Source organism: Aptenodytes forsteri, unplaced genomic scaffold (assembly GCF_000699145.1).
Source record: "Aptenodytes forsteri isolate BGI_AS27 unplaced genomic scaffold, ASM69914v1 Scaffold237, whole genome shotgun sequence".
Taxonomy (NCBI): domain Eukaryota; kingdom Metazoa; phylum Chordata; class Aves; order Sphenisciformes; family Spheniscidae; genus Aptenodytes; species Aptenodytes forsteri.
Window position 1 is genome coordinate 2,766,633 of NW_008794451.1, and position 22,791 is coordinate 2,789,423.

The 22,791-nt window shown below is 37.5% G+C and overlaps 1 protein-coding gene across 1 annotated transcript in view; it reads right to left on the reverse strand.

Annotated features, from left to right (window-relative positions):
- RPAP2 (RNA polymerase II associated protein 2) overlaps positions 1-22,570 on the reverse strand; it is a 45,721-nt gene extending 23,151 nt beyond the window's left edge. The window contains exons 1-11 of the mRNA XM_009290491.2: positions 22,561-22,570; positions 22,273-22,318; positions 21,151-21,265; positions 20,371-20,469; positions 19,273-19,338; positions 17,960-18,048; positions 15,666-15,701; positions 13,861-14,800; positions 12,671-12,765; positions 10,002-10,082; positions 2,838-2,906 (exon numbers count right to left, since the gene is read on the reverse strand). Coding sequence (XP_009288766.1) covers positions 2,838-2,906; positions 10,002-10,082; positions 12,671-12,765; positions 13,861-14,800; positions 15,666-15,701; positions 17,960-18,048; positions 19,273-19,338; positions 20,371-20,469; positions 21,151-21,265; positions 22,273-22,318; positions 22,561-22,570 — 1,646 coding nt within the window. The remainder of the gene's footprint in view (positions 1-2,837; positions 2,907-10,001; positions 10,083-12,670; positions 12,766-13,860; positions 14,801-15,665; positions 15,702-17,959; positions 18,049-19,272; positions 19,339-20,370; positions 20,470-21,150; positions 21,266-22,272; positions 22,319-22,560) is intronic.
- Positions 22,571-22,791: the final 221 nt, after the last annotated feature.

Below are 22,791 nucleotides of genomic sequence, written 5' to 3' on the forward strand. Positions count from 1 at the left end.
AAGAGTTAATGTGCACACTCCAGTGAAGAAAGAACAGCATTATCATAACATAATACAAAGTATTAAGCAGTGATGACACTTGAATTCAATACAGCAGTAATAATAATAGTTATTCTGCCCAGAAGCATACCAAAAAAAGGGTCGGGGCACTCTGAAAGCGCACTGTGAAGTTAAGTACACCGTTTGAGTCCTCAGCACACGCTAGCCATATATGAGAAGGAAGTGGCAAGCCACAATATCGATGCACAAAATGGGGTGCAAGCAAAGTCCAACAGTTGCTATTTCAAACAAAACAACCCTGCCCCCTTCCAAGCAAAACAAAAAATATTTGAGGTCTTAGTAGTTTCTTCTGAGGTATACCCTGAAATCCCATGCTCACTCTGCCTTCTGCAGTCTCTGTTCTTATACCTCCTGCACCCCAGGGTACCTGTAATATGGTCTTTCATCCTCTTGGAAAGAGGAAGTATTATCCTCTTCCTGGGTGTTGCTTATGCTACTTCACTGTTTAGTGTTAGGAGTAAAACGGCCATCCTGTGTCTGGGACCAGGTCAAGACCTGTGAATACATATTCTGAAAACGTTCTCCTCTTTCAGTGACAGAAGCTAGTAAAGAGCCACTCTGACTCAGGCCCCACACAACTCTGCGATCTAAAATGATATTACATGTGCTGCCACATGCATCATCTCTCAGTATAGCTAAGGGGAAGCCAGAGAAGACTTAATAGAGTGTAATTCTTTTTACAAGCAATATTAGTAAGATATGACAGATTCCTTGGCAGACTACAGGAGGTGAGAAAGGGCCACAATCTGAGGACCTGTCTGAGCGGGGTTGCCCAGGTCCTCAGTAACCTTTCCCTGCACACTGTTGGCTTCCATTAAATATTCAAGTTTGATTAGAATTCCCACATAATTAAATGTTCTGTTTTAATCTTTCTGGAAATGATGCAACACTCATCATCTTCTTAGAGCAATCCTAACACTCATTCTACCCCATCTACATTCTTCCACATCCTCTCCTAAGAGGGGGCTGAGAGAAGTTGTTCAAAAACTGAAGATTGTGAGCTTGCAAGAACCTTACAATAAGCTGAAGTCAACAGGAGTTTTATTCATTATTTCACTAGAATAATATTAGAAATAAAATCTACTCTAATTTAGGATCAAATACAATTCATTTGTTTAGGGGTGGACCCGTAGAAAGCAAAAGTAAAAAGAGACTTGGTTCTCTGCTTCTACTGATTGCTACCAAGACTGCCTGCTACTTTTGTAACATTTTAAAGCAATTGTAAAACAACCATTAGGTATGTAAACATTCAGAGCTCATCATATGCGGAGAGACCAGCAACATTATTTTAACTTCTGATCGAGAGAGTCACCATTTCCTTAAATGTACAGAAAATACTTGAAAAATTCATAAGATCTGTTTCACAAATTACCAATTCAACCATAAGAATATATAGTAAAAATGACAAAAGATTTGTTCTTCTAGTTGATAAAAAATTTATGCCAAGGCATTCAAGTAAAGTTACTTTCTGTGTTCTGATTTAATGAATCATTTGAGCGGTATCTGGCTGGGTGACACAGATGTAAGGCTCGCTGAAGCCTACTCTAATGCCTGCTGGTATAGTCTTCCTTGGGACAGTAAAGCCAGAACAATGTGTCAGACTGAAGTAATATCACGGAAAGTAAGTGCAGTACTGGGGATGCTCTGAGGTTGGCCCACAACACTTCTTGACCTGTGAATGTCTGTAAGTACTTCTCTGTCCTACAGGCTCCAGTGACCCAGGAAGCCCAAAAGCAGCAGCAGCAGTCTGGTAATAAACAGTCTCTGGAATAAGATTTTTGCAATCTTGTAATTCAAGCTGAAAGACATACAGAGGTTGCTTGATGATTTAACCCTACTGAAAGGCAGGGCCTGACACTGTGTGAAACCACCAGTGATTTCTTAAAAGGTTAACTAATGTGAAATGTTTAATATGAATTTGTGAGACAAGTGTCTGTTTTACACACTGCAAAGTTTATATCTTTAACTTCAGAAATGTACATGAATTTGGAAAGTATAAATTAAGGAAGTTACGTGATGCATATGACTAGAGCTTTTCTACATCATGCCTCTGTGTAGAAGTTTACTGAAAGACACTATAATAAAATCGGGCTTCCCACTAGGAAAACCCTTGGAAAGAATTTAATTGTACAGTAAGTAGAACAAAGCTAAGGAGGACTGTAGGGACTGTAGTATCATAATCTTAAGCAGTAAAGCTAATCCTTCTAAAAATAAAATACTGGGTCCCAGTATTCCTTTCAGAAATTTTGGAGTTGCTAAAAAAGCTTTCCCCTCTCAAAGAAGTTTGCTAGAATATTCAAACAAACATATTTAGAAGCACACCACATCTTTATGGAAATAATTTGACTTTAATCGTGAAAGTGAAATCTTTTAAGAAATTAGAAGTAAAATGAGAAATGAAAAGTGTAACAGTTATGCCAAATCCAAGTAATACAATACACGTCATTTTGTCCTACTGTCAGAGAAGGGAAGAATGTCTGTCAGCAGCAAATGGAAGAGAGTGAAGTATACTCCTTCACCCCACCAGCCCTCTTTACAAATCCCTAAAGCTTAACTTTTTTTAACCTAAGTTTGTCCATTGTTAACATGTTGTTGCAGGTGGGACAATCCTGTTTTGTCAAGAGAATTTAGTTCGTTTGCATGAAAAAATAATTCTGTTGATTCCCCAGTTAATTTACAGAAATCCTTCCCTCCTTTTATCTGAAAATTAAATCTTGTCTCAATAGGCTAGTTAAGACAGTTGTGTATGAGAATATTTGACATTAAAGGGTACTTACACAGATAACAAAACAATAGCAATTAGAGTCCATTCAGGCATTTTGTGAATAATATTTCTGTTTGTTAATCTGAAAAATAATAAAAAAAAGTCAGAACATTTCAGAGTGAAAGTAAACAGATTTTAACTGCTGAATTTTGATTTAAGTCTACCATTAAAAGACATAATACACTGAGTTACAATGTAGCAATTATAGCTGTATCTGAGCAATTCACCAACTTCCAGGCTTCTCTCTCATCTTACCCTGTAATGGAGGAATTGCAGAATTCCCAGTATGTCTCTTTTTTCTACATGAAAGTGGGATGGGGAAGACAGAACAGAAGCTAATTCTCTGAATTAGCTCGTAAATAGTCCTGGCTGCTGTGAGGGCTCAGCTCTCACTCATACCCACTGGGAAATTCTCAGGAACTGCACATGCGTTTCTAAAAAGATGGGCCTTCCTACACTTAGTTTCCCCCCTGTTGGCTTCAGATCCAGATTTGCTGTAAAAGCTAATGTTGTGGAAACAGACTGGATTTTATAAGATACTGGAGACAATCCTCTGATGATTCTTGTTTTTAAAATAGAAACCCAGAATTCCAGCTTATGCAATGGGAGCCAGTGCAGATACAAGAGCAAGAAAATGAGGTGTGACTCAAGAACCACATGGGTGCTCAACCAAAGTGCTGCTGCATTTTATACCTGCTGACCCATTTGGCTGAACTTCATAAGATGACAGATCTGCTTTAAGTCAAATGTTAATCTGACTTAAAACAATTCACGTGCGAATTGCTATGGCTGAATTTAGGCGTGACCCATGGTGTTCAAGACAAGCAATTTCATGGAAAAGTCACAGCTAAAAACGAAGCTGTGGCTATGCGGGCACCCAAAAAGGCTAGCAGAATTAATTTTTTTCAGACAGATGGCGCCATCCAACAGAAATACTGAGGGGCGAGTGCCTCCCTATGTTTGCTTCCTTCTCCCGCTCAGCTTCCCTTCTATGCAGCCTTGTGTAAATTCGAATCCAGAATGAAGCTACCCTGTCATTCATACCCACTTCTACAGGCGCTGGTGAAGATGGGAGGCTGCTTAAAATGAAATACCTGGCAACAAATTCAAATCCAGGGTTTTCTTCCCCAGTAGGACTGTTTTTTTTTTTTTTAATTTCTTGGGGCAAGTATATAGTTACCCAAAAAAGTGTTAAAAAGTGGAAAAAATAAAAGTATTTGTACTTGCCATTGTTAAAATTCAAATTCTGTTAACTAATTCCCCAAAATTATATTCAAAATGGTGCTTAAAAACATTAAAAATGCAGTTATTAATAAGATGTTTTATAGGATCATTTTTCATTTCCCTATTTCAGAAAGATATTAAAAATTAATAAAATTTTTATTTAAGAATAGTAAAAATTAAAGCAATATTATCCTATTTTTCTCCTCAAATCTCCAAGTCTTCCAACCAAAATAAGATTTTGAAGCATTGATTACTCAAATAGTCCCTCAACAGCCTGAGTTTTGTTAAGTGATGAAAGGAAAAGCAATGCTTTGTGCTACATGTACAGGAATTGCCACATCAAACTAGAACCAATAGTTCTGGCAAATACAGATTATTTTTGTTATTAAAAGATTCATGTTTCCCAATTACTATTTGAAATAGCTAATGGCATTAGCTGGCAACAAAGCTTGTACCTGGTAAACGGTTACATTTTTCTGGCTATAGAACAAGAGACAAAACAAAGGCTGAACGTCTTGACTCAATACTGATGACAGTGATAAACACTACCAAGAAAAGCCTGATGGAATCATCTTGACAAGCAATTCATATGTAACATTCCAGTTAATCTGCTATGATGAGACACAATGAAAGAGACAGCTCCAAGCCACCTGGGAAAACTCTGTCAAATAGAGAAAGCAGCTTTATTTCAATGCTCTACAAGGAGTTATTGATTAGAGCACAGGAAGGTGTCATTCTTGCACACAAACTGAGAGATGCAGTTATTTGTGTCAATTAACTCTTATTCAATGTTAGTATTGATTGGCAAGGTCTGAACACTAGTCATTGCCATCAATACGCTATTTATGAAGGAGGTAGTCAAAAGACACAGATAACCAGCAGGATACGGCAGTATGGATCTGCTGATGTACTACTGTCACTGGACTGGATGAACAGTCAAGTCAGGCTTCCACAATGAGTAACCTTTCAGTACAACACCTGTCCTAAAGCACTTGTGCAGCTGAAAAAAAAAACATTTCGGGCAGATCAGACTAAAGCTAGCAACCTACAGGTGTGAAGCCTTAAATAATAAGGAGCAGTGGAAGGGCAGTCACTTTCAAAAACAAGCTGTGTGCCAGCACCAAGGCCTCTGAAGAGGAAAGCTTTCAGAAAAGATGGAAGAGCAAGTCCTCTGTAAAAATAGTTCATTAATTCTTTGTCTTGCCTCTAGCCAAAACTGCTACTTCAGAACAATCCATGAAAGAGAGGTCACTAGATTTCTGTCATGAACATATAATGTGGAAATGTTAAAACTCTACAAAACTTTGTGTACATGATTTGAGTTTTGCAGTGAAATACTTTCTGTTAGAAGAGTTTGGCTAAATCCTCCCTCACCTACCCAAAGAAAGAAAACAACATGCAACTTTTCAAAACAGAATGGCTCTACTTTCTTGGCCTCTGTAGGGCAGGATAGGTAAGCCAGGAAGGTTGGATGATCCCAAATAGCTGTGTGGGTTGCTTAGTTGCTAGTTTGTGGGTGTTGTGGTTCACCCCAGCAAGATGCACTGCAGCTGGACTTGGTGGCTTCCACCATCCAGCAGGCAGCAGGACTCACGCAGCAGTTATAATACTCTACGAAGGAGCTCAGACTGAGCAGATGGATCCAAATGGCAGAAGCTGACAGGATAAAGGACTAAAGAGCAAGATGCATAAAAATTCCATGCCAAATGACCTCCCAATAACTGATTAGTGCCCAGCCTGCAAAGAAAGTGAACTCCAATACAGAAGTTGTAGGAATATAGGGGAGTCCAAGGTTAAAGTAACCAGTAAATAAAAAAGTAAACCCAAAAATGACAGAAAAAGAGAACACACAGTTGGTTGTACTTTTCCTTTAGTTGTCTTCCCATTTAACTCCTGTCAGCTGCAAATTTTGCTAGCAGAACTCCATTAGCAAATGATGGTCTGATTTGTAAACAGTGCCTGCTGTGGCAGCAGATTTAAGCACATCCCTAAGTGCCTTGTGCAAGAACTTGAATGGGGACCAAGACAAACTTGAAGTTGTAGGAAAGAAACTCAGCAATGCAGGAGCTTGCCACCCTTTCCTCAGCAGGATTACATTTCCTGCGATTTCTAGGAAACAATCTGAAAGAGGAACACTGTTCAATGGGGAATGGCAGATGGACACCAGGATTATTATGTTAAATAGTTATCCCCTAACAGGCCCCTAGCATCAGGTATTATGCCAAGACGCAAGAAAATGTAACTGGTTAATAGAAAACAATTTTTTTAAAGTACATTTTTCTTTATACCTATTTATAAATTATAGTGTTGAGTGTTATTTCCTTTTCTAGAAGTCTGTTTGTCCTTACAATGAGAATATACTTGCCATCTATGAATCTATGAGTTCAATTTTTAACATGTTACTATGAATTTGACTAATAGCCGGCAGCAATGAGTTATTGGTACTAAATGTACATTTGGTGAAAAAACATTCCTTTGAACAGGTCCATGCTTGCTGTCTTTCAGTTTTACCCAGTATGTCCATGTTCTTACACTGGGAGAAAAAGAAAAAAAATGTGCCCCAAATGGAGAAGACTTTCTTGCTTTCTTTCTTTCGTTTTACAATTTATCTTTGTTGCAAAGTGAAGTCATCAGCATCTTTGCAAATGAAGCAGTTTTTTGTTTACACATCCAGGCTCCCAGGTGTAGGCATATGTAACTTCAGTTCAAGAATCTGACCTGTTAGTTTGGCTGTTTGCCTATTCTGTAAGGCAGCAAGCTGACTTCATGGGATTAGGACATAAAGTTGTGACTTTAGGGGACCTCAGCTATCTATAATTTTTCCAAAACTTGCACTAAGATGAGCGAAGTTTAGCTAACCCAGGTCAGCACAGACAAATACTAAAGCACAGATTGTTTTTCTTTAGGCTTCAACTAGACCAATTTAACCATAAAAGACAGCTCTTCTACCCCCTGAAAAAACATATTTACATACTGTAGTATAATTTAGTTTGATGACAACCAGCAAAGATGAGCCACTATTATAACTTTAGGCTCTCTTCAAGAGAAGCCCATTTACTTGAGAAAAGGTCATTAACGTTTTGGTACTTTCACATTTCCACACAGAACCTTGTCTACGACAAAGTATTGCTGATTGACTTGAAACCCAGAACCTAAAATTCCACTTAACAAGGGTAACAGGTAAAAGCCTATTAGTTGAGTGTATACACTAGATAACGTACATTCATGGTACATATTTAAAAGCTAAAATATTGTCTTGGAAACAAGGTAAGACAAAGCTGTAATAGAAAGTCTTGAACACATCTTTAGGAAACAACTGTATCATATTCACTGACAGAGTTCAATGTCAATGATAAGCTCCATAAAAGGAATTAAAATACTTGCAACCGTAAGATACAGACGAAATTCTATTTTCAATATGAAGTATTATGCTTAAAAAAAAACAACTACACGTTCACAAACATAATCATTTAGCCTCGATTTATACATAAATAGCTAATTTTCTCTTGATCTTTTAACAAAGTGCCCTTACACACTCTGGAGAATTATTTGACATCTCAGTTTTCGTAACAAAAGCTTACAGGCACTGAGGGACTTTGTTTGGGAAGAGCTCTAACCATTCTAAAATGTCTCTTGAGATCCCTCTAGTGTGTTTCCCAGCAGTGGTGATTGAATAAAATGCTGCCCAAAGGAGGCTGAACTGCAAGTGTTCCTTTAAAAACCAATGGAGCTGAAAATTGTTGTTTCTTAGTTCACCACATGCTCTTTTACCCTTCTTCAGCTAAGCTCTACTACAGCCATGTGTTTTATCTCCTACCCTCTTTGGCAAGTTCTTCAGCCTGAAATATTTCCCGTACAGAAAGCAGGGAAGAGCACTAGCATTTGTCAGTCTCCCTCCATAGTCATTACGCATTTTAACCACATTAACAAAGAAAGCAATGTTTAAATTTCTATACCCTGCAAACATAAATACCTTTTAAAATTTATCCCAGGTCACCCTGCCAAAGCATTCAACCTAAAATCAGAGAGACCACTCATATTAAGTAATTTTAAACTTATGTACAGAACTGGAGAGTCAAACCTATGCTTTCATCTTAATACCATGAGCTAGCTTTTGTGTATTAACAGACAATTTTGTGTATCAGAAGTGCAAGAAGGAGAAAGGGCCCAAACATTTTTAATGCTTCCCTATTTCCTGTATTTTTGTATTATTTTACTATCAGTGACAATAAAACTCCATTGAGAGAGAGAAGGAGGGAAGGAGGTAAAGGCACTTACAAATTCTTGTGTAGTGCCCGCAATTCTCTTCAACCATCCCCCGCCCAAAATGCTGAATTTCTAAGCAATTTATCTGGAATCTTGACAGTAAGAGAGCCCTAAGAACTTGCTACCATTACCTTCAACTTACTTCCTAACAAAAAAAGACTTAAAAATAAACTCAGGAAGTGTTATCTGAGGGATCAGAAATAGATCAGGGGAGACTTTTAAAATATGGTAAATTATTGCTACATGAGCCAGGTATTGGGATCAAAGTTCAAATTAATTAGACTTGGTTTCATTCTGTAAATCCACAGGTGTATATATATACACACAAGTTTTTAGAAGTCCATTTTGCTTCAAGGCTCCTTTGCTGCAAACCACTTTTAAAACTTCATATTCAGGCCACATTGTCTTATAGCAAAAACGATTTAAAATACAAGTTCTGCTTTTAAGAACCTCCAGGACTTCTTACATACATTGCTTTCAATCATACAAAAGCAGATTGAAAGACACCAAATGTAGTTTTTCCAGTTCTGTCAATCCATAAGCTAAAGTGACTATTAAGCATTCAGACTGCAGAGCAACAAAAGTGTTTTTGTTGATCTTGTTCAAATAGTAGGTATATATACATGCTGCTCCAATATAACCAAAAATATCTTCCCTGGTTTCAGTGTTGTTGTTAAAATAAAAGGTTAATCACAACTTAAAAGACTGCAATTACAGAATCAAGTTCAAACACTAACAATTCTTTTAAATAAAAGAGATCATGCACCAAGAGAGTCACCAGAAAGGAAAAGAGTATCTTCCATAGTAAGAAATCCTGCATATAGAGATCTGTGTTTTAGCGGTATCCTTCCAGACATCAGATAAATCATAAGGAATCAAGTAGAGCTGGGTTTCTGTTCACCAAAGCCTAGATTCCTTGTGGGAAACGCCACATGAATGAGTTTTGGAAAATGTACATGTAAACCTCATGCAGGTTGGGGATGTGGGGGGGAATTTTCCAGAGTGACAACGTATGCAGAGTTAGCAACTGCTGTTGCTCCTTTTCCTGACGATACTTCAAGGTGCAGGACATGATCTAGGTCCAAGTTATGAGAATTGTGTCCCAAAGAAAACCTAAAAATGTTCAGAGAAGTTGCCACCATTCTGTTTCCCCTCCTTCTTTAGCCCAGCATTTCCAAATACTGTCTTTAGTGCTTCTGACTGAAACAGAAGCTTCATCTGTGGTGATAAAGTGTCCACTAGATCTACTTCCCCTTGAAATCAGGAACAAGAGAGGTCAAACTGGACCTTTTTCCTGGCTCTAGAAGTTAGTGGTAACAATTATTATTCACATTAAAACCATTTAGCCTGGCTGCAGGGAGCCAGAGCAAAAGAAAGCGACAGATCTCAGAAACTCACGCTTAATAGGAGGTGACGAGGTAGCAGAACCTTTAAAAGACTCACCATCATCCTCCAGAGACCGCTGGCCTAGTTTTTAAAAATCTACAAATACTCCTGGTGACCTAGCCACTGTCAGGAGCAGGGAAAGGGTTGACTTGTTAATCCACAGGGAATGTGACATTACCTACATGAACACACAGCTAGAAAAGGACAAATCTGCAATGGGGCCCTCTTTGATCACAAATCATTCAACAGTGTATTTAATTAATCAATCAAGAAGAATCTCTAGATAAAAACCAATACTCACCGGAAAGTTTTGACAAGATTTTTTAGCTCTGTGTAAACGTCACCTAGAGTAATCTGAAGAGGGCCCAAAACTGCAGGTAATCTAGAAGGCAAAAGACCCTGGTCAATATATATTTTCCTCTCTTTCTCATTTCTTCTCAAGTAGGACTTCCACCAAAGCTCATGAAAGTTAATAAAAAGAGATCGACTTTTGTGCAGCAGATAAGGCCTGTAGTTCACATTCCAGATTCCTCCGAGTAGTGTTTGGGCAACACTTTCACTTTACAACAGCTTGTTTTTAAAAATAAGAAGCTCTAGTTCAGTGTGAACGTGAAGAAGAAATTAAATATAGTTTTACATGCATACTCTGTTAACTTCACATTTCAGTTCTGACAAGACATTCTTACCAAAAAATCAGAGTGTTTACATTATGAGGATTAGAATTCCAGGCCTCATAAATGTTTCAAATATTTATATTTACTTGGTTCAAAAATAACAACACAAAAGGAAACTACTTGTCAAAATGAGGTTTGCACAGAGAATGTATCTGCTAACCTCAGACTCACATAGATGCAACAGAAATAACATTGCACTGTAAGCCTGATAGTTGGAATCAAGATGACAGTAGGGTAATCAGAAAATTTCAAAAGAAAGAAAAAAACAGATTACCTCCCTACTTGACTGTGCGTAAAAATTGATACAGCAGACAACAAACCACACATATGGTTTAACTAGTTGTCAGTATCCCCAAATGCTGGAAATAACATGCATTGTTTTTCACATTTAGGGTGAAACTTTTGCCTCTATTTACTTGTTTAATAGTTAATATCCTCTTGCATTTGAACATCCATCCAGTTATTCACATTTATATGCATATATGTGCATGGTGCATCAATATTGCTGGAAGAATCAAGATTTCTATTCTCCTTTACATCACTGCATGTTTTACAAAAACTGAGCACAGGACTCTCATGATGCTGGGCATATTCATATTCCCATTGACTTCATCTGAACACACCAAGAAATCATTGCTTTATCACAATGAAAATTCTCTCTCTCACTTGAGTGTGACAGGACTATTGCATCACCTCGTAAAATTTAAAAAGACCAACTAAAGAAGGGGATAGTCATAGAATCATAGAATCATTGAGGTTGGAAAAGACCTCTAAGATCATCGAGTCCAACCGTCAACCCAACACCACCATGCCCACTAAACCATGTCCCTAAGCGCCTCATCTACACGTCAAGAATAACACCTTCGAAGAAACTAAGAAAAAAAACATTCTGTCTTTCTTATCCTCTATTCATGGAGTACGAGACTTAAGTTCAACAGAAATTTTGCTAGAACCTGAAAATGACTGACAAACTTGTGGAAAAATTGAAGGGCAGAGAAACTGCTTTACCATACACTAGTAGTCCTTGGAATCTATGTCACATTGACACTTACAGAAAGACACTTACACTTATAGCCACCTTTTTTGCAGCATGGTTTGATTCTGTGTTTGTGGCCTGTCCACACTTGTTGCAGGTAGAGAGAAACAGAACGGAGTTTTTTTGGGTTTTTGGGGGGAGTTTTCGTTGTGGGGTTTTTTAGTTAAAAAAAGGCTTCTGCAAAATCTAGTTTGGCTAGCTAACACAAACTACTACCATAGAAAAGCAAAATACCCTTAACAAAAACACCACAATCGTGGCTTTCAAATACTCATTTATCTGCATTGCCTTGACAACGGGAGTATTTTCAAGGTCCTCTCAACTTTGACAATTTAATAATTTTAACAGCTACAGCAGAGATACCTTAATCTCTTTTCTGGGTCTCCAAAGCCCTTTTATGTATGTGAAAAAGGTCTGGTGTTTGGAAAGTTTTAAGCTTCAACCCTGAGGGCCTTTAATGGTTGCAGCTAGAGGCATACTGATACCAGCCGTCCAAACATGGACTAGAAACTCTTTCAGCAAGATCTTTGCTTAAAATATTAAGAGGTTTGAAAACACCACTTCCTTCTGTGCAGATTTGTTTACCAGTAACAGTATGCTTAATGTACAGGACAAATATTTGCACTCCTCCCAATCAACTTCAAGTTTTTCAGTTTAGACTTGAGCAGTTGATACATACAGCTATTTAAATATTTCATATATGTCCATCAGAATCCGCTTTTAAACACTTACAAGAATCTAAACAGTTTAGATTATTTCCGGATAACTGAGGGCAAGGAGGATGATAAATAAAGGGCTTGCTGTGGAAATTTTTTTTTTTTGAAGCGCATATTCTCATTTTAAGCTCCTTGTGTTATACCAACATTTAGATCCAAAAAACACAGAATTTTTCAGTGTAATGGCACAATTGCATTGACTTCTGCCAGCTACTGAAGAGTGGGAACATGCTGTCATGCCAGCCTGGAATGCTGTCAACTACAAGCTCCAATGCTTGTAGGAAAGGACAGGTTTCTTCTAGAGAACACCTTCATAGTGAGATTCTGACATCTACCTCAGCAGGCTGTGCAAACTGACATCTGCAACTGTACCGCAGATGATTGTCTCAGAAATAAGTAAGTTCTTTAGGGCAATAACGGGTTTAAGTTATGACTAAGGCCACCTAGGAAAAGCCAGAACGTCCTTGCACAGTGTGTTTGTTTCTTAAAATGATGAATCAGCACCAACTTCAGCTTGATATTTACCAGAGTAAAGGATACTTACGCTTTTTTCAGTTTTTCAAGGACGATTCGCTTTCTAATCTGCATTTGTGCATTTGAATCAACAAGTGGGAAGGTGAGATCTTCCTGTTGATCACCCTGTATTAGAAAAAAAACTTTAACAGCTATAACCTAGTATTTAATTAAAGTCAATGCATCAAAATAGTCACAGCTTATCAATAAATGTTTAAACATAAGAAAACTCTTATCTCTGAATAGAAAAAAAAAACCAACCAGTAATTTCTTAATGGACAGAAGGTTGCTTAATCTGACCCAACATACAGTGTGCAGCTAACCTACTTTTCCCCTTCCCTATGCTAGATACTTTATTTCAACTAATGGTAAATTCCTGCAAAACTGAAGTCAGACTAAACTTTTTCCAAGAAGCAATGTAATAGCTTTGTTTTACAAGAAGCAGCATTATGAAAATTATACCCTCTGATGCTAATATCACACTTGAACTTTAAAAGCAAAAGCGATTTCACACACCAGTACAAACTGTACAACCTACCTAGCCTAGTCAGCATACTGTTTTTACAGTAGTGACAAGAACACCCGGCTGCTGTCAGCTGGTTTGTCTGACCTGGAAGGGGTAAAACCTCAGACCACTCTATTGCTTGCGGTCTGCAAATCCTCCTGAGGTCTTTTTCCAAATTGTCTAGATTGCAACAACATACGCAAACAAATCAGCAGGTTCCAACTCAGAGAACTTTAACAATAAGTAATGCCAGAGATCTAGCCTTACTCAAGAGAAGAAAGAAATCCAATCTCAAGTATACCCTGTCATGAATAAAGGGCAAAAAATCATTAAATAAGAATTTTATTTAATCAATCAAAGGGCGAGGAAAAAAACCCCAAACATGTTCCCCCCTCACCCAAAGTCTACTCCGTCTTACGACAGATTGTTTCATCTAAGTAAACCTTCCTTACCTTCATGCTTCACAAACTGAAAGAATTATCAGAATTGAACGTGTCCCAAACAGTCATACAAACTCATTCTTACCAACCTAAAATATGATTCCTCAACCTTATGGGATTGTTGTGAATCTATCCAACCTTCCTTTTACTATTTTACATTAATAGCTTGATGTTACCTTGGCCATATCCACTTAGGATGACAGAAACAAAGAGCTTGTAATAATTCTTTGAAGGCAGCCTTTATACAGCCTCGACACTATTCCACTGGACACTTACTTTGTCTTTGCTTAGATGTTCCTCTGCTTGTGCATGTGTCACCGCCTCTTCAGCCAAGATGCACTTTCCTTTATAGAACTCTTTTACTCGGAGTTCTAGGAACTCTGTTTCTTCTTTTAACTTTTCATAACTAGGCACAGGCTTAACTATTCCACCTAGGCTTGTGAAAGGTAAAGAATAGTTCAAACTGTTTTCAGACTCCCCTACAGCAACAGTGTTAAGATCATCAGCTGCATCTAAGTCATCCTCATCAAGTTCTTCATTCTCCTGGTTGGCAGATGATATGCATTCTGATGAGCATGAAGAAGTGTAGTTTGGGCCATAGAGAAATTTTAAAGTTTCCTCAGTTCTCCATTCCATAAGTGTTTGCTTAAGCACTTCTAATAAACTGCCTTTGGAATTAACTGGATCCCTCAGTTCAGTTTTTTTATGTTCTTTTGAGTTAGCTAGTGTTCTTTTAAGATGTTCTGCCCCTCTTTTGCTCACACCTAGAAAAACTATCTGTGAACCACTACAGGTGTTTTCATAGTTTTCTGAAGCACTTGATTTTCCTAAAGTAGTATTTTTTGAAGGCGTTGCAGTTATTTTATTATGAACAGAGCAAGCATACATTTCTTCCTTAGCACCTAATTTACAATTAGATAGTCGTTCAGTGGCTTCTACCACATCTGAGTCTTCAGTTTTAGGGCTGGAATAGACTTTCTGAGCATGCTTCTTTTTGAGGATGCTGTTTCTGTGCAATTGCTGTGCAAAATTGGCTGAACTTGACTGACTTCCTGGTAGGACAGAAGAAACAAATTCTTGTTCAGTATCACTACTGCTGTCACTGGCTGTGTCGTGAGAAGCAGATTCATGTGGATTTGAAGATATCCTCGGATTTTCAATGTCAGACGCTTTAATTACTTCATCGCATAGTTTCACCTCTTCTCCAGACTGTCCACTGCAAGAGAAAAGGCAAGCTATCAGTGAAATAAGAAATGGGTGTTACCTGTAATAACTTTTCATTCTTGTCTAAGAAAGAACTAAAGCATTTTTCCCTTATAATAGAAGTGTACTTTTTTGCTTTAAGAATCGTGGCTGCTCTTCTAAAAGTCTTCTCGAACTCAAGGAGTTGTAATGTTCTGCAATCAAGATGACAAGTTTAGAAAAGGGAATTCTCAGTTGCTTATTGGAAGTTAGAAAAGAATAGTAAACAAGATTTTATTAAAGACAACAGAGTAATGTCAGACTTAGCATGATGAATAGTTCAATTTTAAAATGAAGATAGGCATCTTAACATACGTATGAATATAATACCCTGAAATCGGGGGGACAGCAGAGCTGTTTTTAGCATATATAAGTTTGCCACCTAATGGCTATGTATTGCAAAAGAAAACAAACAAAAAGTCACATTACACAGCAAGGTACAGAGAGATGACAGAATAGCATGATTTCATTTTAGCTGATACAGATGTTTTAGATTAAGAGGTACAGAAGCTTTCATCACATGTAATTGGTACCATTTTCTTTATAAAGAATAGATGGTATAAAATATGCAAAGTACAAACAGTGTATTTGTCTCAGATTTCAACAGGCTCAATTAAGACATACAGGCCAAGAGCAGCTGTACACTACATCATACAGATCAAATATGCTGTTTTAGAATCACAATGGAAAAAACTAAACAAGACAAATAATCCTTTGTGTAGGTTCTATTAAGGTCTTGTCTATAACACAGGAAATCAAAGATTCCCCTTTCACCTGATATGATGCTAATATTTCTAACTATAAGTGCATATAACAAAAAAAATTATTGTTCAGTGTACCTCTGTCCCTCCTTCAGCAGCTCTATGTCTGGTGGTCTGCAAAAAGAAGATAGAGAATTAAGATTTTCCTGCTAAAGCAATGCTCTTGAAATACACATTAATACATAAAATACATAGTTGAGGTTGGAAGGGACGTCTGAGGATCTTCTAGTTCAACACCCTCTGTTCAAGGCAGGGTTAGTGAGAGCAGGTTTATACATACATGTCCACAGAGCCTGCAGCATGATGCTGTTACGTCGAACAGCATTTAACAGAATCAGCAAGTCACACATACGTTAGTCAGAAAGGACCTCTGGAGATCTCTAGTCTGACCTCCTGCTTGTAATGCAATTGTCACCAGCATTAGATTAGGTCAGCCACAAATTCATGAAGTTTAAATCTTGAAAACCTCCAAAGATGGAGGTTTCAAACATTGCTGACTATCCTGTTTCACTCCACCAGAACCTTAGTGCAATGTCCAACCTGAACCATCCATGCGATAATTTGTGGCCATCACCTCTTGCTAAGTTTTCCACCATCAACCAAGAATAGTATGGCTCTGTAATCTTTGTAACTTTTTTTCAAGTAGTTGTAGACTGCTTTCAGATCACCCTTTGGTCTCCTCTTCAACAAAGTAAACATGCCAAGATCCTCACAGGTCACAAAGTCCCTATAAACAATCCTGGGCCATTTATAGGAAAATGCTTCAAATTAATGCAGAAAAAATGAATATTCAGGATATCTTTACTTATTTAAAATTTTGCTTTGTTAAGAATTAGGCCATCAAGTTATACTGCTTTAAGAAAGTGGAGTTCAAAGGTTTCCAGAAACTCTAAGAACCATAACTAAACAAATTCTGACAGGTTTCTTTCCAAAGCTCTACTTGCAGTTAATCTGCTTCAATTCAGTTATGAGGCAGCATCACCATGCTATTCATTTTATCCAACACTAAATGTTGAAATCCTCACCCACCTGTCCTATGAATGAAAGAAAACCTTTTAAGCATGCACTAAACACAAGTCAATGCACTAACACCTCTCAGACAGTAGAGAACAAACGCCACAAGTTTGAAAAGATGAAAGCTGCACCACTCATATGAATGAATTGAGTTTGGAAACGAAAGGTGATAACATACAATGATTTAAATTATTAACTCTTCTTCAGAGTTTTAAGTGGAGGTTGTAGTCTTTTCTGTCAAAAGGATTTCAGATATCCTAATGTGTAAATGTTTATCAGTGTGCGCACATGTATGTGGTGTGCAAACAGACATACCTAGCCATGAACTACCTGGGGTTTTGTTTGTTTTTTGAAAATACCGCCTCCCCACCGCCACACAGCATAAACAATTAACTGCGTCAGGCATATCAGAACTATACACTTTCAATCTTAAGAATAAAGGGAGATTTTAGAAATACTTTCTTTAAAGACAGCTAAACAAGAGCACAAAAAATACTGGCAAGCTTACTTAAACACCTAATGAAGGGACTAGTTTTACCTACTAGAATCCCTCAGATCAGATCAGGCTGCTCTAAACCTCTCCTCTCGTTGATCAGGTATTTCATATGACTGATCTGAACTGTGAAACCAAGCTCACACATATAATTTCAGCTAGTTTCTTTTGTTGAAAACCAGGAGACTATGAAAAGCAGTGTCTTGGAGAACGAAAGCTGAATAAATTCAGCTGAACATTCTCTAGGCAAGTATTTATTGTTAAACAGTGACACCCATTGGCTCAATTCATTATTTGCAAGCCTATGTTTCCTAAGCGAGGAACATGGACTGCATCACACTGTTCCAAAATGTGTATTGCAGTAGCAGCAGGAAATGGGCAATCTGAAATTAGGGGTTTAGCCAGGATAAAGAACCTCTTCATGTTATAGTCTGCTTTCAGGTGCAAGCATTCATAGTCTAACCTTAAGACCAATGCCAAGTGCTGTGCTAAAATTAGAAAATCTCTTAACAGGATAAGATGAATTCATCCTGTACATTACATGGTTTGTAAAAATCCAATCCTAGTAAGTACATTTTAAAGTTAATTGGAGTTGACTATTATTTATGACTAGTCTGCCCTCTAAACTAACATGGTCATGTCTACTGAGTAGTCATGCGTAGTACTGAGTCACGTCAATTATTGTGATCAATATGGCAACAACACTTTTAAAACAAACACCGCCCGAAGCTAACATGTTAACATCAGTTACCTCTGCTTCAGCCTAATCATTTTGATGCATTGCAGCTAATTAATTAGCATTGCAGCTTGGATAGAGAAAATAATATTCTCAAAAGGAGCAACGAATGTATAAGATTATACTTACTTTTCTTCTTCTCGCATCCATACCGGACTTTTGGAAATTTGAGCTTCAAAATATTTAGATGCTCTATAGCAGAAGTTGCTGCAAAAGCACTGGAAAAGAGAGAGAAAGCAAGAAAATATGACTAAAGACAACTTTAATACTCATAGAAAGGTACAAAAGTCATTGTTGCTTTATGCCTGTAAAATTTAAGTACCAATTCACATTTCTTTTTACACCTATGACCAGGTTTTTGATTCACCTGAGAAACCAAACCTATCAAATAGGTCTATCCCATTCCCCACAAGCCACTTGAAGTTTCTTCTTTTTTCCCCACTTTTCTGCTTTTTGCACTTTTATTACATACTGAGAAGCAAACCAGTGTTGGATTCTACATAACAATAATTTAAAAAAAACCCAAAACTGTTCTAAGAGCAATCCCTAACCCAACAAGATGGTCATAAAGACATGCAATAAAATTCAGGTGTTTAACAATGAAAATTTTGGTTGGCAACAGAACTTGGATATTTTGCATTACTCAGAACCACACCTAAAATTTTGCAGTATCTTTGAAAAATTAACTTGCACACTTGCATCAGGGAACAAGACAAAACATCCCACTTCTTCTTGGAGTCTTGCTTAGTAGATTGAGAAAGCAATTCCCAGAATTTTGTGTATCCCAGAGTTGTAACCAGAGGAAAGGAATGTATGCTAGTGACACTGAAGAAATTTCTTCTGGTACTAGAAACATTTACCCTGCAATTTAGTGTACAAGCACCTGTAGGTGATTGCGTATTCTGTGAGTAGGCAAAGACGACTTTTACTCAACCACATGCATGAATATGCTTAAAGAAAGAAACAGACTTTGTGAAGAGATAGGTTTAATGTTGAAAAGTCCTCAAAAAAGAACCCTGAAGGTAGTCACACTAAGGAATGCATAAGATGTAACCTGTATTACACTACTGCAAACTTCAGTGAATGAAAAGGATGTGCGCTCTGACCCTACTAAAGCTCATTGGCTATACCAATATAGAGAACACTTCTCCACAAATGTCCTTAACAGATCAGCTGTACCACGTTCAAACTGCTATCCAAGTAAAACGTTCCATGTTGTGTTTAAATTTAGAAAAGAAAATAAATTGTTTTTTGTCTTTCCAAAGAGAGCATCTAGAAACTGAAGTGCACAAAAAACTTCATATTCTAACAGTTCATGAAATTTTCATAAGAACCAAACATATTGGCTCTGAATCAAGCTACTAGATGAATGCTGTTACAAAATGCATTTCTGATGTTGAGACAATATTAAATATATTTTAGAAATAGACTTGTTACCATACCTTTCTTTCAGTGATATCATAAACTCTGTTCGTTTTTGTTGAAATTCTGTACTTCTGTTTTGGCACCTAAAACAATATGCTTTCATCAGCAAGACTGTTACTTCCATCATGACTTTACAGAAAACTTCATTCTTAATTCACATATTTTAATATGTGTAATATGTTCCATTTTAACTGAATTGCATACTACAACCACCTTTTCTCTCAGTTCTTTTGATATTGTACCTTCTCAGATGTAAGAACGACAATTTATCTTTAATCATTTACATCTCACTATCAGTAGAAGACAACTTCAGATCTACAAGAAAGCCAGCGCTGAACATAAAACAGTGGAGCTGCCATGGCAGAAACTTTACTCATGTGTAAGTGTTGGGCAATTACAGACAGGTCCTTCTTTAATCTATAGCTATTTATATGCACGTGAGACTGTACTGTCAGACCCCCACCACTACCCAGACAAACCCAGAGAGGAACTTACATAAAATATAATATAGTTTCCAAGTGAATTTCAGTGGGGACATATGAAGTCCAAAACAGTAAAATTTTTTGTACTTGAGTAGATTTTTTTCAGTTAATCAGGTATACCACAACTGGTATCACATCACAGGTTATCTAAACGAACTCTGAGTTCAGCTCTGACATACCACACTTAAATAAGCGTGACTATGATTTTGGCACAGGTAACGTACATTTTTAGAGCAGATGTAAATGCATTCACAGTGATACCCCTGCATTGTATTATTTTTTTCACTTCAATCTTTCTCACAGAGATATGTGGTTACACTGAAGAAGGAACAAGATCAGAAAATTTCTGCATGCACAAAGGAAGACCATGAAGCCATACCTCATTCATCTTTATTACTGTCAAAGTAGATGCTAACTGATTCTGTCATACACTAATGGTTGTCAACTGATCAAATTTTACCTTTTACTTCAGAAGGATTATACTGAAATGGAATGATAGGATGCCTGGCCCATTACTTGACAGTATTTTAATCTATGTTGAATATTGTAAGTTTAAAATTAAAGAAAAAATGCAAAAGAATAAAAATTGTGAAGAGATTCTTATGATAACAGCATTAACAAAAAGCAACTTACATTTTCCAGTTTATTTTGACATAGAGGATAACCACATAGTTTGATGATAGACCGTTCATCAACAATGTCTTTATAGTGAGATGGAGTGATAAATTTTCCCTAAAATGACAAGAAAATAGTTCAACAACAGATACTGGAAAACCTGTCATTTTTCATACTCAAAACATCTCATAAACAAATAAATATTTTTAATTTTGTAACAGTTATCTAGTAAGTTTAATAAACAACGTTTAGAACCTACACAATAAAAATGGTAAAAGGGTAAATAGGGGAAGAAGACAGACATGGGCACTTCTTTTTACATACAGAAAAGCCTCATAATTGTGCCTCTATTTGCACCTATTTTCATAATTTTCCTCTATTTACATGTTTTGTACACCTATTTATCAGCCTATTTACAACCTTAACAGGAGTAATCATCATACCGTTCCAGCAAAACTGTGCTGCCAGATAAACTGTGGGGCATTGTAGAGACCTTGTCTAAATTCACAGATGATGTGATGTGGACCTAAATTTTCATACTTCACCTATCAGTCTAGAACCACAGAGGCATAAACAAAGGCTGTGGTAATAAAGTGAGGATTCATAAATGTATGCAGTCCTGCAAAACTAGGCCATGTTTTCATTGCAGAACCCTTGAAAATAAGGCAATCATCATCAGAGCTGACGAGAGAGGGACTAAATGATTTGTCTGCTTTAAACTGCAGCAAATTGTTCCAAGAACTCAAAAAAAAAAAAAAAAAGTTGAACACTAAGATACAAAATAGTATAAACACCTACAGAATTCAGAAGGAACTCTTCAGTAATGTTCTCTTCCAGGAGTTGTTCAACAATACGCAATGCTTTTTTCTCAAATTCAATCTTCTTTCTCATAGCAGCCTCCAGAGCTGCTTTCCTGTAACAGAACAGACACCGAATGACACAGAGGGCAGATATCCATAAACAATTCTCCAATCATATCTTTATCTTTCTTCTGAAATACAGTAGCTTACATTTTTCTGCATCACACCATGTTGGCCAAACAAAGCAACAAGTAACTGGACTAGTAATTCTGTAATAACCACAAAGGAGTTTCCAACCTTGGTTTGCTTTATTTCCACCCTGGTCAGGAAAAGTATTGACTCCTATTGCATTGCAATACTTCCATACAAGGTTACCCGACTCTTCTTGCAAGAGAGGGAAACCCAGAACTGCCTGGACAAAGAGCCCGGGACAAACAATTTATGGAGTGTTGCCAGGAGAATGGGTGCTGGATGAGACATGAAGAGCGGGAAGAAAAAAGGACTGGAACAAGACTGAGTGTGAGGGTACAAAGTAAAGGAAGAAATAAATCAAACAAATTCCACTACAGTAGATTTCCCGAGTGTTCCTGAGTCTTGCCACTATTCTATTGTCAGCAAATACCTAGAGAGCAACCATCTAGGTGTCTCCGATCTCCATTTGGCAGTGCTTCCCACAGAGGCTGTCAATGTACAGTCATTCTGCTGTCTTATCCAATAGAGGTCTATGCTATTCACCTGGAAGTCAGAGTCAAATGAATATTTAGGTAGTTGTCCGTGGCAGAAGGTGTTTTTTCCTCTCAAGTTTGTTTTTTAAAGTGAATAAAGAAAAATGGCAGGTATGCAAAGAAGTTAAGATGGCAAAAAGCAAGCACTACAGACTAAAGAAATGCAACTGTGGAGGTTAGATTAATAAACTTTTGGCATACTATACAATGCATATATGTGCATGCTGTTAGAAGTTACATAGCATCACTCCAAACAAGCCTGCATGATGTTGGTGCTGGCGATCTCTTGAAGTTAGTCATGGTACTCTGAGAAAGCAAAACACGCGAGGCAGAGAATGCGATTTCAAAGTGAGGCAAAACAACATGAATGCCATACTGTTAGTTAGAAATTATACCTTTGAGCAGCATCTTCATTCTTCAGAGTAGCTGAATGCTTATTTCCTAGAAATCAAATATACAAATGTAGAAATATAGAAATTAGTGTACTTTCTTCCTTTAACAGTGGAAAATGTTGGAATCCGAAAAATATTAAAACCTCTAAACTGTAAGCATAATCAAGAGAATTGCTTAGAAACTTGCTTTTGGTGGCTGAGAGTGACTTCAGTAAGCTAGAAACCATTCAGCAACTAGTTATACGCCCTATTTGTAAGTCTGAGGACAGACAGGCCCAACTCTCTTCATACTCTCATTCATCGTGTTCCGTACAGTCAGAAAGCTAAAGGAAAAACAATTCTGACAATAATTTTGCGCCAACCACACTCACCCTGGTTCTCCACTGGCTCTCCAGCCCAGCTTCACCCCTGCACCCCACTGCTGGGAAACGCTGTCCTTTTCAACTGGATTTTGCTGCGGGCAGGACTCGACAACGCGGCCTCGACGCCGGCACCCTCACCACGGAGCCACTTTTGCCGCCC